This window comes from Denticeps clupeoides, chromosome 18 (genome assembly GCF_900700375.1).
Source record: "Denticeps clupeoides chromosome 18, fDenClu1.1, whole genome shotgun sequence".
In the NCBI taxonomy this organism is placed as follows: Eukaryota; Metazoa; Chordata; class Actinopteri; order Clupeiformes; family Denticipitidae; genus Denticeps; species Denticeps clupeoides.
Window position 1 is genome coordinate 6,452,593 of NC_041724.1, and position 14,177 is coordinate 6,466,769.

General features: G+C 46.9%; 2 protein-coding genes across 6 annotated transcripts; both read left to right on the forward strand.

Annotated features, from left to right (window-relative positions):
• Positions 1–281: 281 nt before the first annotated feature.
• Positions 282–10,049, forward strand: mcm7 (minichromosome maintenance complex component 7). Of its 5 annotated transcripts, none has more exons than XM_028960374.1 (15): positions 282–479; positions 2,529–2,608; positions 2,691–2,855; positions 3,212–3,336; positions 3,504–3,684; positions 3,889–4,026; positions 4,682–4,831; positions 5,154–5,268; positions 5,364–5,495; positions 5,668–5,751; positions 5,860–6,071; positions 6,196–6,461; positions 6,794–6,962; positions 7,802–7,911; positions 9,616–10,049. In XM_028960374.1, exons 1-15 carry the CDS (start codon positions 449–451, stop codon positions 9,839–9,841), a joined length of 2,184 nt encoding a protein of 727 aa, XP_028816207.1. In that variant the 5' UTR covers positions 282–448; the 3' UTR covers positions 9,842–10,049. The 5 variants fall into 5 exon arrangements, with proteins under 5 accessions (XP_028816207.1, XP_028816209.1, XP_028816208.1 ...); XM_028960376.1 differs by lacking the exon at positions 282–479 and adding an exon at positions 1,526–1,721; XM_028960375.1 differs by lacking the exon at positions 282–479 and adding an exon at positions 1,703–1,838.
• Positions 10,050–11,094: 1,045 nt separating this feature from the next.
• On the forward strand, positions 11,095–13,373 carry and4 (actinodin4). The gene is made up of 5 exons (XM_028960755.1): positions 11,095–11,116; positions 11,356–11,419; positions 11,504–11,548; positions 11,742–11,908; positions 12,452–13,373. The coding sequence occupies exons 2-5, from the start codon at positions 11,365–11,367 to the stop codon at positions 13,157–13,159; spliced, it is 975 nt and encodes a 324-aa protein (XP_028816588.1). The 5' UTR covers positions 11,095–11,116; positions 11,356–11,364; the 3' UTR covers positions 13,160–13,373.
• The last annotated feature ends 804 nt before the right edge of the window (positions 13,374–14,177 follow it).

Here is a 14,177-nt window from a genome sequence, read left to right on the forward strand (position 1 = left end):
AAAACGATTTTTGGTGGTATTTTTATGACTGTAGAGAGAACAAAGTAAGATTTCAAACAGGTTTTTCTTCTTGGCAATGATTTTAAACTGGGTCAGTGACCGCCTCACCCTTGACCTCCCTATCAATCGAGACATTTTTCGCGCCACTGTTGACATTCGGCCTATTGGTCGCCCCAGTCACGTGGTTGCTTTCTTTACCGCGGTTTTCGCGCCACGCCGTAGCCACGCCCGTGGCAGCAGCTTCGTGCGCACTGATTGGTGGAACGGACGGGCAGACTCGCGCCAGTTTTCGCAGCCCGAGAAGCTTCGCTTGAGTTGAATGAGCGAGGAGCTGCAGCGGAGAGGCTGAACAGAATACTTTAAAGCCTAAAACGAGTGCATTTTTCTTATATATAACAAATAAAACCACAAGCCTGCAGAGTTCAGCTACATACTCCCACCGGCAATCATGGCTCCCAAGGACTACTTGGCAGAAAAGGGTTTGTTGAACACTTAGTTTTTTTTTTATTTTAATGGATTCGTAAGTGTTATTTCGTCGGTGATTTAATTGTAAAAAGCTGGAGACGATGCCCTGGACTTACCGGTTATTTTGTGTTATCGGCGATCTGTGTGGATTTTTAGGTTATGCGAATATTACTTTTGGTTTAATACACATCAGTCCGATTTAACCTGTCCGGCATCAAGGCTTCAGTTTTCCGAATTTAAGTAAGATGATTTTGAATTAATTATGAAATAATACTGTTTACTTTGAAGTCCATAGACCGCGCAGTTAGTGGTAGTATGGCCATCCGTAACCTTAAAAAAAACTTCCATATTATTATCATTAGGTAGTTAAATGGTTGCTGGCGTAACCTCTTTTTTTATAGTGATCGGCTGTCTGTAATAACTTGTTGAACGTGTGTGCTTTTAGTGACCGGCGGTAGTTCATCTCGTCCGGAAGTACCCGGATGCAACTTCTCAGACAAAGAGCACGTGGCCCAATGAGCATTTGGGTGGTCCAAAAGTATAACGATAAAAAAACTACTTATTCAACGACATGGCCTCGTTAAGTTCTATGTTTTGTAAATCTATGCTTGCACCAGTTCATTGTAACACACCAGATACTTTCTCTAAGACGAGTAAGTAGTCACGTGTCAGTCAAATTCTGAGCCAGAGGTGGGGTCGATCACAAAGGAAGAACCCCCTTTTCGGTTATAAAGGCAAGACTGAAGAGGACCATTTTGGAGCCAGGACCAAGTATTTTGTAAAGTAACCTAGCGTTTCCATCTCCTGTTTACTTGCACCAACACCATCCTACAAATCAGACCCCCCTCGGGAATGTTAAATTTGGTTATCAGACTTGCGATGTGTCCTAACGAAACAAATTGAACTGTTAAATATCACCTGATTCTAAGGGGGGGGCACACAAGTCCATAGTGATTCGGATAATAAAACATTTCTTTAGTGACTTGTTGAAACAAACAAAACGGCGACGTCGTGCGTCATGACGTCGTTACGTTCGTGCGCTGCAGCATTTGGCGAGTCGCTGTCACATCCGCCGCATGGTCTTCGTTCTTATATCCGAGCGTCAGTCCGGTCGGTCGCTTCGGTCCGCCGTTTACCTGTCCCGGGGCTGTGGCGGCAGCGCTCCCGGACTCGGTTGTTTGCGTTTCTTGCCACATTGCCGTAAGGACGAGGGACTACTTTGCTGCGCGCCTGTGCCGGAAGTGCGTAGGGCTGCGGTGAGGCTCGCGAGCCATGTGCTTCTTTGTTTACAAAAACAGCGGAGGGCGCGAAGTTGTGCGACCGCCGCGGTGGACAAATCGCGCCGCGAGGGCACCGCGCGTCCGCCGCTCACGGTTTGTGTGTTTTCTCGTAGTTCGTGCTTCTCGGCCTTTAGCACTAGTCCGAATGGAACCCGTGCCGCTGATGGGCGCGACTTCGGCCGTAAACACGGTGACTCACCGGGATTAGTGGGAAAGGTCGGACTCCGGTAAAGAGGGTGGGTGGGGGGGTCGCGTTTTCCCCACCCGCCTCGGTCCGGGGTGGCGACGCATCTACCCCACGATGCTGCCACGAAGGACTGCGGAGGACATTTCCAGCATATTTACCATTTATGGCGTGTAAAATAGCATTTAAAAAAAGAATCACGGTGTTTCGTATTTTTTTTTTTTTTTTTTTTTCCAACATGGTTTTATTATAGCATAAAAAATCCACTCTTTGTGAACGCGAGACGCTCGAATTGTGTCTTTTGGGGTTGAAAAGTGTGGTTTGGTGGCTCTGTTGTTACATCCTCTGTGCAGGAGGGGCTGGTCACGTGACCCGTGTTTGTCACTGGACTGGCTTTCCTGCTGTTTAGGTCTCAAGTGCAGACACAGATTTAAAAAAAAAAAAAAATTCGTCTCCTTACCCGGTTTCTAGTGGTGAATCTGGAGCTGCATCAGAACATTTTAAAATGTCGGCAAATTTGTTTTGTGTATGTACCATTTGGTTTTTCTCCATTTAAATTCATATACTTTTATTTTTTTTTAACTCCCCGTTACTTGCAGACAAGTGCAAACGCTTCCTCCAGGAGTTTTACAGCGAGGATGACTCTGGGAAGAAGGTGTTTAAATACGGAGCACAGCTGGTAAGTCGGATTTTCCGTGGGTCGCGTATCGTCTCTGGCGAACGGTCAGTGCGGCGTTTCTGACCCAGTGTCGCTGCGGCAGGTGTCTCTGGCTCACAGGGAGCAGGTGGCGCTGGCGGTGGACCTGGATGACATCGCAGAGGAAGACCCTGAGCTGGTGGAGAGCATCTGCGAGAATGCCAAGCGCTACACCAACCTGTTTGCGGATGCGGTTCATGAGCTGCTGCCGGAATACCGCGAGCGTGAGGTGTGACTTAAAAACCACAGTAAAGTTAGCAGCGAATTCTGTATTCCACAGACATTCTTACTCCTTAAACAAAAACCTAGAAACCTTTACTTTCACAAATTCATGTATGTCTGTGAACTTACACACACACAAGTTGGTCTTTCAAATAATTTGTGAAAATGCTAAATAATACAGCTGCTCTTCCATTTTGCTGTGCTTTTGACTGAGTGCCTTAATATTTATTAATGATTTAATATACGTTAATATAGTGCCTTTCAGCCTGGGTGTAAATTCATCATGCACTTTGGCGCTTGTGAAGGCCGTAGATAATTGCTCAATATTTTCGTATAACTTGTATGTGTTTGTGCTCTGCTCAGGTGGTGGCAAAGGATGCTCTGGATGTTTACATAGAGCACCGGCTGATGATGGAGCAGAGAGGTCGTGACCCTGCTGACACCCGTGATCCCAGAAATCAATATCCACCAGAGCTAATGAGAAGATTGTGAGTCTTGATCGCACACTGCAGTCATGGTGTTTTTCGCGTAGACTTAGTGTCGTTTAATTTTTCTGTTCTGGTCTGGGAGCTTAGATTTTCGAACACTCGTGTGTGTGTGTGTGTGTGAGATTATATATATATATATAATTTTATTTTTTTTCTCTTCCTTTCAGTGAGGTCTATTTCCGCCCGCCCAGTACAGCCAAACCCAAAGTTGTGCGTGACGTGAAGGCAGACTGCATTGGTCATCTGGTGACCGTACGGGGTATTGTGACCCGTGCTACAGAGGTTAAGCCCATGATGGCTGTGGCCACTTATACTTGTGACCAGTGTGGTGCTGAGACGTACCAGCCGGTAAGAGTGACCGTGAACTGGAATTACTAAATGTGATGTTGCGACTACTCTGAAGTAATCAAGTTTGGAATATCAAAGTATGTAAATGAATCTGCACATAAGCCTCATGTGTTGTTTTTTTCTTTCTAGATTTACCGGTAAAGTCACATTCTGTAAGACCTGCATCTGACTGCCATTTAACCTCTTGACCTGCTGTTTTAACAGATTCAGTCGCCCACCTTCATGCCGCTCATCATGTGCCCCAGTCAGGAATGTGTCACCAACAAGTCCGGAGGGCGACTTTATCTGCAAACCAGAGGGTCAAAGTTCGTCAAGTTCCAGGAACTGCGCATTCAGGAACATGTAAGCACATCTGACAGGACTCCAGAGTGCAACCAAAAAAATTTAAGGTCCCACCGGTTCGACCAGCCTTTTGGGGGAGCAACAGACTCATATTAGGAACCTATCGTATTCTAAACCAATCAGAGATTGTGAAGGGCGGGGCTCATCTCTGATTGGCCGTGGTCTAGATATTCTTGTACGTCTGAAAGTTCGCGTGCTGCAGTCAGACAGAGAGGTGAGTAGCCTGGACCAGTCAGGTAGAGAGGATGTAGCCACGGATTAGAGCTTCAATCAGGCCTTAAAAGTTAGACCCAAGGCTGACAAGTACAGCTTTTTAAAGCTTTGTGGCGGCCAATATTACTCTACCAACTTTCTTAACATGCATTTTTAATGTTGTTTTTTTAATCATCACCGCCTCAGCATCCATTTTCACATAAGTCACCAGGACGAGATGATAATAAAGTTCAAGCCTTTAAAACACTTGCCCTTTTAATTTAGATTTTCTTTTTATTTCATTTATCGTCAAATAAAGAACCAGGTTGCTATTGAATCATTTACAAGTCGTTCACAAGAAAAGTGAGCCTGTAAAACGGCGGTTTAAATGAGCAGCCTATACGCCGGCTGTATGGCAGAATGTGGAGAATGCATGTCACGACTTTGTTCCTCCTGTCCACAGAGTGACCAGGTGCCGGTGGGCAACATCCCTCGCAGCATGACCATCTTCGCCCGCGGTGAGAACACCAGAGTCGCCCAGCCAGGGGACCACGTGGCAGTCTCCGGCACCTTCCTTCCTCTGCTGCGCACCGGCTTCAGACAGGCCGTACAGGTGAGAGTCTGACCAATGGCAGAACGAAAGCGTGCATTGTCACATGTTGTTCACGGGGCAGTGGTGGCCCCGTAATCAGAAGGTTGCTGGTTTGAATACCAATACGCCGAGGTGCCACTGAGCAAAGCACCGTCCCCACACACTGCTCCCCGGGCGCCTGTCATGGCTGCCCACTGCTCACTAAGGGTGATGGTTAAAAGCAGAGGACACATTTCAGCGTGTGCACTGTGCTGCTGTGTATCACAATCACTTCACTTTAACTTTTTAACGCTGATGCTGTAGCAAATCTTGCAGGGCTGATCCGTTTCTGACGTCTTCTCAGGGGCTGCTGTCTGAGACGTACCTTGAGGCTCACAGCATCATGCTTATGAACAAGACTGAGGATGATGAGCTGGGGACTGAGGACCTGAGTGAGGAAGAGCTGCGCCAGATCACAGGTGTGTCTGGTGGCAGAGTGCGTGATAAACATAAAAAAAAAATCTGCCGTCACCATAAAACCATTTGATTTTTTTTTTTTTTTTTTAACTTCCAGAGGAGGACTTTTATGAAAAGCTGGCAGGCTCCATTGCTCCGGAGATCTTTGGTCACGAGGACGTGAAGAAGGCCTTGCTGCTGCTGCTGGTGGGCGGGGTGGAGCAGGCGCCTCGTGGGATGAAGATCAGAGGTAAGGGGTGTGGCCAAAACACTTTAATCCAGTGATGTAACCTTTAGTCATTTTAACACATTTCTTGTTGTGCTATGGGGTGGAATAAGAATTTGAAACATAGGGAAGAACTGAAGGCTGCAATCTTTTTAATAGATACCAGTTTCAATGCTTAATATAAATTTCCTTGCAGGCAACATAAACATCTGTCTGATGGGAGACCCTGGAGTGGCCAAGTCGCAGTTGCTGTCCTACATCGACAGACTTGCTCCTCGCAGTAGGTGTCTACGGGTTTTATTTAAAAAGAACATTTTATTATTATTATTTTTTTTTTTTTTTATTTAATCCGCTAAACTTGACTTGCCTCCTGTTCGTTTCTGTATAGGTCAGTATACGACTGGGCGTGGCTCCTCAGGGGTGGGCCTCACGGCTGCTGTTATGCGCGACCCCATCACTGGGGAGATGACCCTGGAGGGTGGGGCTCTTGTTCTGGCTGACCTGGGCGTGTGCTGCATCGATGAGTTTGACAAGATGGCTGATGCTGACCGAACAGCTATCCATGAGGTTATGGAGCAGCAAACCATCTCTATCGCCAAGGTACGTCCCCATCAGTTAAACGTTTGTACTTCATTATAAATTTTTTGTGTAGTCTGTGTATATGTAGCTGCTATGTGATGTTGTCGTTCGAGGTTGTGCGATCTATGGTTTCTCGTGTTTTCAGGCTGGCATTATGACCTCTCTGAACGCCCGCTGCTCCATCCTGGCGGCGGCCAACCCTGCCTACGGCCGCTACAATCCCCGCAAGACCATCGAGCAGAACATCCAGCTCCCCGCTGCGCTGCTGTCGCGTTTCGACCTCCTCTGGCTCATTCAAGACAAGCCTGACCCCGACGCCGACCTGCGCCTCGCCCAGCACATCACATACGTGCACCAGCACTGCCGGCAGCCACCCACGCACTTCACACCCATCGACATGAAGCTCATGCGGTGAGCACAGCGTAGCGCACAACGCGGCGCGAGATCTGAGCTCAGCATGGTATAAAAACCGATTCGGTGTGGTAATAACAACTCGTTGGAAAACATCTTGGCTGTTTTTATGTCTATTTATGTCTATTTTTATGTCTATTCACTTTGTGTTCTTTTTATTTGGTGGCAATTTTGTTACAGGTCAGAATTTTGGTATAGTCCAAATGCAGAATGTTCTTTTAGTTTTTCCTTGTATGACCTTCAGTCTTTTCAAGAGCATTTCTACCAGCTAATAACAAGTCAAATCATTTATTTTTCTTTTTTTTCTTTTTTTCTTTAATCTGATTCCGTAGGCGCTACATCTCGAAGTGTAAGAAGTCTCAGCCCATGGTGCCAGAGGCACTGGCTGATTACATCACTGCGGCCTACGTGGAGATGAGGAAGGAGGCCCGCGTCAGCAAGGACACGACCTTCACCTCCGCCCGCACGCTGCTGTCCATCCTGCGCCTGTCCACCGCCCTGGTGAGGCCCGCTTGCCGCCGTGTGGCCGGTTTGGGCGTCGCCGTCGATCTTGCCTAGGTCTGTCTGTGATAAAGTGCTTACAGTGCAGGTAGTGGTCATACCCAGCCTACTGCAGTGTGAGCACTTCTTTCACACGCAGATGCCGCGCGTCATGTGCCCGGTGGTGCTATAACACGTTTTTATGAAATGATATCCGTAGTTGAACATGAACTGAGCAAGCCTGTAAACTATTTTTCGTTACCGTAGGAACATGATTCATAATGAAGGAGAGTTGAGAACCGTGGGCCCGACTCGGATTTCAGTAAACTCTTCCTTTTCTTTGTCCCCTGCCTCTGGGTGTCAAAAGTGCTGTTTGTGCAGGTAGCTTTCTGATTGGCCTACTGCAAAACCAGCACTTCTTGACACACCGTGGGTGTGTGCTGCCTTACCGTCGACCACCAGGCGGCGCCCCGTGACCAGCGTTGATGTCCATCGTCCGCGCAGGAGGTTTGAAGCCGTGACTACGGTCAGCTTTGCAGGGTTGGCAGTCAGCCTGTGTGCGTTGGAGCCGCTGTGCAAACCCATGCAAAACTGACCGTGTCAAGGTGCTGGTCAGCTGCGGCTCTACTGGCGAGGTCACCGTGGAGAGACTAGCTGGTGTTGAGAGGCGGAGACTTGGGCAATTGCTGGCTGTCTCAGAGGGCATTGCACTTGTCTCGGTCTGACAGTGCCGGCACAGCTCAGCAGGGGAGGGGGGGGGTCAACAAAATGGGTCAATAAGATTTTAATTCTGGCCTCCGGTTTAGTATCGAGAGTGAAGCGAGAAGTCGTGCCCCTTAAAACATCCGGCCCTTCCTCAGGCTCGTCTGCGACTGGTGGACATGGTGGAGAAAGAAGACGTGAACGAGGCCATGCGGCTCATGGAGATGTCCAAAGACTCGCTGCAGCCAGACAAGTCCAGTAACACCAGGTCTGTCCCTGAGCCTCCAGAAGCCCAAATTATTATTTCTATTTTTTTTTAACCTTTTCTGCCTGTACTTTTCCATGTAGAATTACTTCTATCGAGGCGCTTTCTTTTAACGAGATGTCTGTCTTGACGGGAAGTGCTAAATTCCTCAGACTTTTTACAGCTTTAGCTCACGCGACATGGGGTGCTGCTAATGGAACTAGTAAAAAATGTTTCCGTTTGGCCCGTATCCCACACCCCCGCCCTTCCCCCCCTCCGCAAAGTGCGTCGACCGACCATCGAACAGCGGTGGTGCAAAGAAACTCGACGCCCCAGAACGACCATGTTACTCCCGCGTCATTGGAACCTGGATTAAGTTACAGTTCTGGTGGCATCCAGCTGTTTCCCATGATGCACCTGGTCTGCTCTGATTGGGTGTGTTTTGAGAAACGGTTGGGGGTCTGCAGGGCAGTGTGACTTCATGCAAAAAAAGGAGTATATTCTTATACTTAATGTAAGGTTAATATCTGTAAGACCATCATTTATTCTAATCCAAGGCTGGACCAGTCGTAAATTTCAGAATGTTTGAAACCAGGAAGAGCTGCCACCGCATGCAGGATGTTATTGAAACCATCCAGAATGGGGACAGTGGCTTGGAAAGGTTTTTTTGACTCTGATTCAAGTGATTTTGAGGAGTATGGAAATATCAGTGAAGTGGAGAAGGAACGTAAAGTGCCCAACAAGCACCTTACTGCTGATGCTCCCATCGCAACAGAAACAGTGAATCCACATGCCCATGAAATGCCCCATGAACGGTATCGCTGGCTGAAAAAGGGATTGTTCTGGTCAGGCTATCACTAATGGTGTCCCCTCCCTCTGCACACCACTGGATTACTTTCAGAAGTTTGTGACCGAGGATATGATCCAGGCTTTGGCTGATTAACAGCCATCAGTACAGTTTTCAGAAGAATGGAACATCCATAATCATCCAACAAAGAGGAACCCGAGCAGAAAATCGGCATGTATCTGAAAATGGGAATAGTTCAAATGGCGGAGATCCGCATGTACTGGGAAGCAGACACGCAATACAGTCCTCGCTCAGATGTAGTAGCCTAGTGGGTAACGCACTCGCCTATGAACCAGAAGACCCGGGTTCGAATCCCACTTACTACCATTGTGTCCCTGAGCAAGACACTTAACCCTAAGTTGCTCCAGGGGGACTGTCCCTGTAACTACTGATTGTAAGTCGCTCTGGATAAGAGCGTCTGATAAATGCTGTCACACCATTATCCTAGCTGTGATCAATGCTTGGCTCCTGTACAAACGGGACCGCATAGCCTTGGATGTCACAAAGAAGGAGACAGGATGCCAACTGGGCCTAAAATGTGTCCTGATCTCAGTGCCAAAGCGGAATTATTATGTCAAAATGTTAAGAGTTTCTTTGGGTTAAAGAGAGGTGGCCAGTTGCAAGATAATCATCTTTTAGGACGAGACGTGTACTGACTGATTTAACTGTTAGAATTTCACTCAAACGTTTTCTATTGGGAAAAAAAAAAAAGTATATTACAACAATTCTGTTAGTTGTTGCCATAGTGAATGATTGTGGTTAATCACCGAATAAGGGCGGAGCCAACAATTCCGCATTTTGGTACAAATACGCTTGTACCGAACTGTCTGGAGGTGGTGTACACCATGTATAAACCAAGCCTGAATCCTCTTCTCCTCCAGGGCTCAGAGGCCATCTGATGTCATCTTCTCGCTCCTGAGGGAGTTGGCGAGCGAAGGCGGGGCCAGGCGCGGAGGCTCGGGCAGCGTGGTGCGCATGGCGGAGGCGGAGCAGAGATGTGTGTCGCGCGGCTTCACCCCGGCGCAGCTCCAGGCGGCGCTGGATGAGTACGAGGAGCTGAATGTGTGGCAGGTCAACCAGGCCCGCACTCGCGTCACCTTTGTTTAAGTGGCGAGGATGTGGCTCCGTCGCCGCGGAGACCACGTACGGACAAGGCCGCTTGCTGTTGGCAGTGTAAAGTTGAGTGTTGCAGTAAAGACTGTTCCTGCCCTGGACCTGGGCCGCAGGAAATGCTGAAAATGGATGATGAGTGTGAATTTGAAATTCTTCTGCGTTTTAAAATGCTTCTGTATTCTTCTCTGAAAATAAAACGAAATGCTCCAATCTTTTTATTCTTTTTTTTTTTTTTCTTTTTTTGGTCTTCACGTATGCAGACTAAATGAGCCGCTGTGTCTTGAGTCCCCAGACGTCTTGTTTCTCTGGACCGCGGTATTAAGTCAGACCATAACTGCTGTTTACATTGATGCCTGTTGTCTCTTGTTGCTCCATAACTACACTGTCGGCTGCAGGTTTTATTTGCACAGGAACGTTTTCAGATGCGCACGACGTCAGCGCGGTAGCTGTGAAGTCCACCTGCTACTGCGTCTTCCATGATCAGTGCTTAATGATCGAGACGGTTATTCATTTCTTTTTAATTAATAAAAATCTGAATTTACGTTGAAAAAAAAAAAAAAAAAACTTCAGACCGGTGCGCCCTTTATCTCCTGCGCCATAAAACCTGCTCTAATTACAGGTCCGTCAGGTAGCACGTAGGGTGACTGCCCGATGTCAAGGGGTTTATTAACTTTATAAAAGTGTTTGGAGAAAATAAAGCGAGTGCTGTAAGGTCTGCGGATTTGATTGGCGGGTTTAGGCGTTTTGAGGAATGTATCTTCCTGTCGCCAGACCTTTAAAGAGCAAAACCAGCCTGCGTGCCCGCATAAAACGGCTGAAAACAGATGTGTTCATGTGGAGGAAATACTACATCTTGACATTTACTGTGGGCCAGTGGCACTTAGGTGCTTTCTGAACCTGTTCCAACAGTTTGACTGTGGTTATTGTGGTTATAATTTTTTTCTTTTGTACTTTATTTGCCTTTTCTGCATGAATTGTGCTTATGACACAATATTACTCATTTTCTTCAATAGAGCAAGTAAATTAAATCCTAAAGTAAATTTCCTGTAGCTTGACTCCTTTGTGGGTCTTAAAATCTGGTTAAATGATATATTTATGGGCTGAAGCCTCTGATCAGAGGAGGTGTGGCGTCAGTGGGCCGTCCGCTGGTTCCAACAGCAGCTATTGGAGGATGGATCTCTGGGCCGTAGGGTGATTTACGCTGGTCCAGGGGTATAAAGGGCTGCTGCGAGCTGCAGGGGAGAGAACCAGCGAGCATCCTCCTCCCAGGTGAGTCCCACACTGAGGTCGAGTCTGCAGAACCTTTCTTATTATTAAGTGCTTAATGAAGAATTTATCCAGGCAAATAATAAGTGAAAAATTGTTAACTTTTTTTTTTTTTGCTGGAAGAGTAAACGGCTTTGATTGTAGCCCGTACCGAACCTGGAACCTCGGTCATTACCATCGTGCTGGTTCCGAGCAGCGGTAACCATGACCTCTGATCTCTTAAGGCGTTATTTCACTCACAGGTGACCACAATGGCGTCTCCACGGTGGCTGACGGCTGCAGTCTGCTGCCTCGTGCTGCTCCCAGGTCAGTTTTGTGCAGTTTAAATCCGGATGCATTTCCGTTTTTGCTGAATGTATAGTGTAATTCCCACCCCCACCCCCCTCATAGGTTGGTTGGAGTCCAAATCCTTGATGAGCATAATTCATCCTGATGGTAAGTTTTAAAATTGTGATCTGTGGTCTTTTGTAAAAATGTTAAAAGGAAAATTATAGCGTATTAAAGTAAATTGAGCAATTGTTGTAATTTTCTAGATTTTTCATTCTAATGATATTAGTTATAAATTCATGTAAATTTAAACAATATAACATCCTTCTACACCTAAACGAAGTCTGTTAAATGTTCTAAGTGCCAGAGTCTGGAGCAGTCGGCGCAGTGAGCGTCGTCTCAGAAAAGGCCAACGCCTTCTTGTCCAGGTCCAGACCCAAACGCAACGCCGACCCCCGGTGGTACAGAAATTCACCGGACTTCCAGGCCTACTACCGCTACTACACCAGCATCGGCCACACCGAGGGGGTGAGAGTTGAGCGTCATTTCAACACATTCTGTGTATCTCCACATGATGGGTGCTGATTTCGTTTCAGTTTTCAACACCATTTTGAATTCACGGTTTCGTTCTTTTACCTGAGCGAATCCCAGATAAACTGTACCATTGGACACATTCCACAATACTGAGATCCACGATATGACGGAATGTATTACATAGACGTAAATAACAATATATGTCCTTTATAATGTACGGATAGAATCTTGGGACGTGTCATACCACAGTTAGTTCTGATGTGGTATCTTAGCTTAATGATATCTTAATTGATATCTTAAATGTTGTTCTGTCTTATTACATGAATTATGGTTACAATGTTTCATTAATACACTCGGAAATCATGCTAAATACATGACAAGTAAATACAAGTTGTCTACTAATATCTCGTGGTGTACAATATCCCTTCAGTTGTCAGAGGCACGTAGATCCAGTGTTTCTAGTCTGAGCGGTGTCTTGCTAAATTTCTTACGTCTTTGGCATCGCTTGTGTTCCTCCTGTTTCTCTTCCCCCTTCAGCTGTATGAAATCGACAGGATCCGAATGCTGTACCAGCAGATGCGTCACCTCGAAAACACCTATGGTCCCAATGCATCCTACTTCCAGAGCAGCTTGGGGGTGCCCACTCTGAAGTGTGACCCCTCCAAGGATAAATCGTGTAAGGTACCCCTTCCTCCTCCTCCTCCTGCACCCCAGAAAGTGGCCCCTCCTGCCCCCTTGTCGCAGGCAGATGTCATCTACTTGTGCCACAACAAGGACCCGCTGTGCAAACCTCACATTGTGTACTTGCCGACGGGGGCAGTGCCAATCCTCTGCGACCCACGATACCACGCGGCTTGCAAAAATCAAAAGTCTGGGTTGGTTTCAACTCCAGCCCCGCCTCCTCCACCGCCACCGCCCCCACCCCCACCCCCACCCAAAAAACTTGAACCTCCGCCACCACCCCCACCAGCCCCCATCCAGTACAAGGGCATGGAGTACGACTGTGACTCATACTGGGACCCTGACTGCCTGATTGACCATCCGCCCCGACCCCTCAAGGGCAAGATCATGCTTCCTGCCCCACCACCTCCACCTGAGGAGGAGGAGGCGGATGAAGTGCCGGTTGAAGTGCCGGCGGTGCCCGCTCCAGTCATCAGAAAGCACCCATACCCATACAGCTACTCATACCAGCATGAGCTTTACGACCCTTACCGCTACCCTTACCAAGCGCCCGACGGCCAGTAGTCAGCAGGTGCTGCCCAGGCCAGAGAACCTACGTCCAGAGAGACGTCCTGCTGTTCAGCTGGGGACAGTATTAGCAAGGCCAAGAAGTGTCACCATGTTAACAAATTAAGAAAAAAGCAAGATAAACTTGACAGTGTTGACACGTCGGACCCAGATGAGGTCCATCAGAAATGCGAGTGCTGCCTAGACCCAGCGAAGTCTCCAGACCTGTAACTCCTGCCATCCAGTGTTCGATGTCACAGTTGTTCATTGAAAAAAAATAAATTTTCTTAAAAAGAATGTTGGTTTTTATTCTTGTATTTGTCTCAAAACACAATCAAAAAGGTAAACGTGCATGGTTGGGGGGGTTAAGAGGTGGCCTCTCATGACTGCTACTGCCACGTTGCATGCTGAAAAAAAGGCTAATTAAAAAGTGAAGGACTGGCAATGATTTGGTTTTAATATCCAAAAACCTGCTGACTCCTGTAACACTAATGGTGGTGTTATTACCCTTCATTGTTCCTTCAACCCTCATAACTTTTTACCTCCTGCCTCGCTGTTAGGCCTATGAAACCTGCCCAGTAACGATCAGTAGGCAACATCAAAGTCAGTGGTGACTATAACCCCCTCCCCGGCAGACCCCAGCCTTTACAGAAAGCAACGCTTAATCAGAAAGGCCACTTTTAAAGGTCTAATGTCAGCATTAAAGTTTATACCGAACGTGTTCACACGTGTTCACATGCTGATGTTGCACATGCTGTACAGTTTTCAGGTCAGTGAAGAATAAAGAAAAAAAAAATTAAGTAAAATAAATATTAATCGTGGCTGTACCATGTAATGATTACATTTTGCCATTAAATGATGAATGATATGATAATTATGGTCTTGGTAACATCTTCTACAGCTTTCTTTGAACTATAATGATAACTTAAAATTTTTAGTAGACACTCATGTGCTAACTTCAAAGACCCCAGCTTCAGAACAGTACAGTGATCAGTCTTACTATCCTTCATGCATGACTACTGACCATATTCAGAAA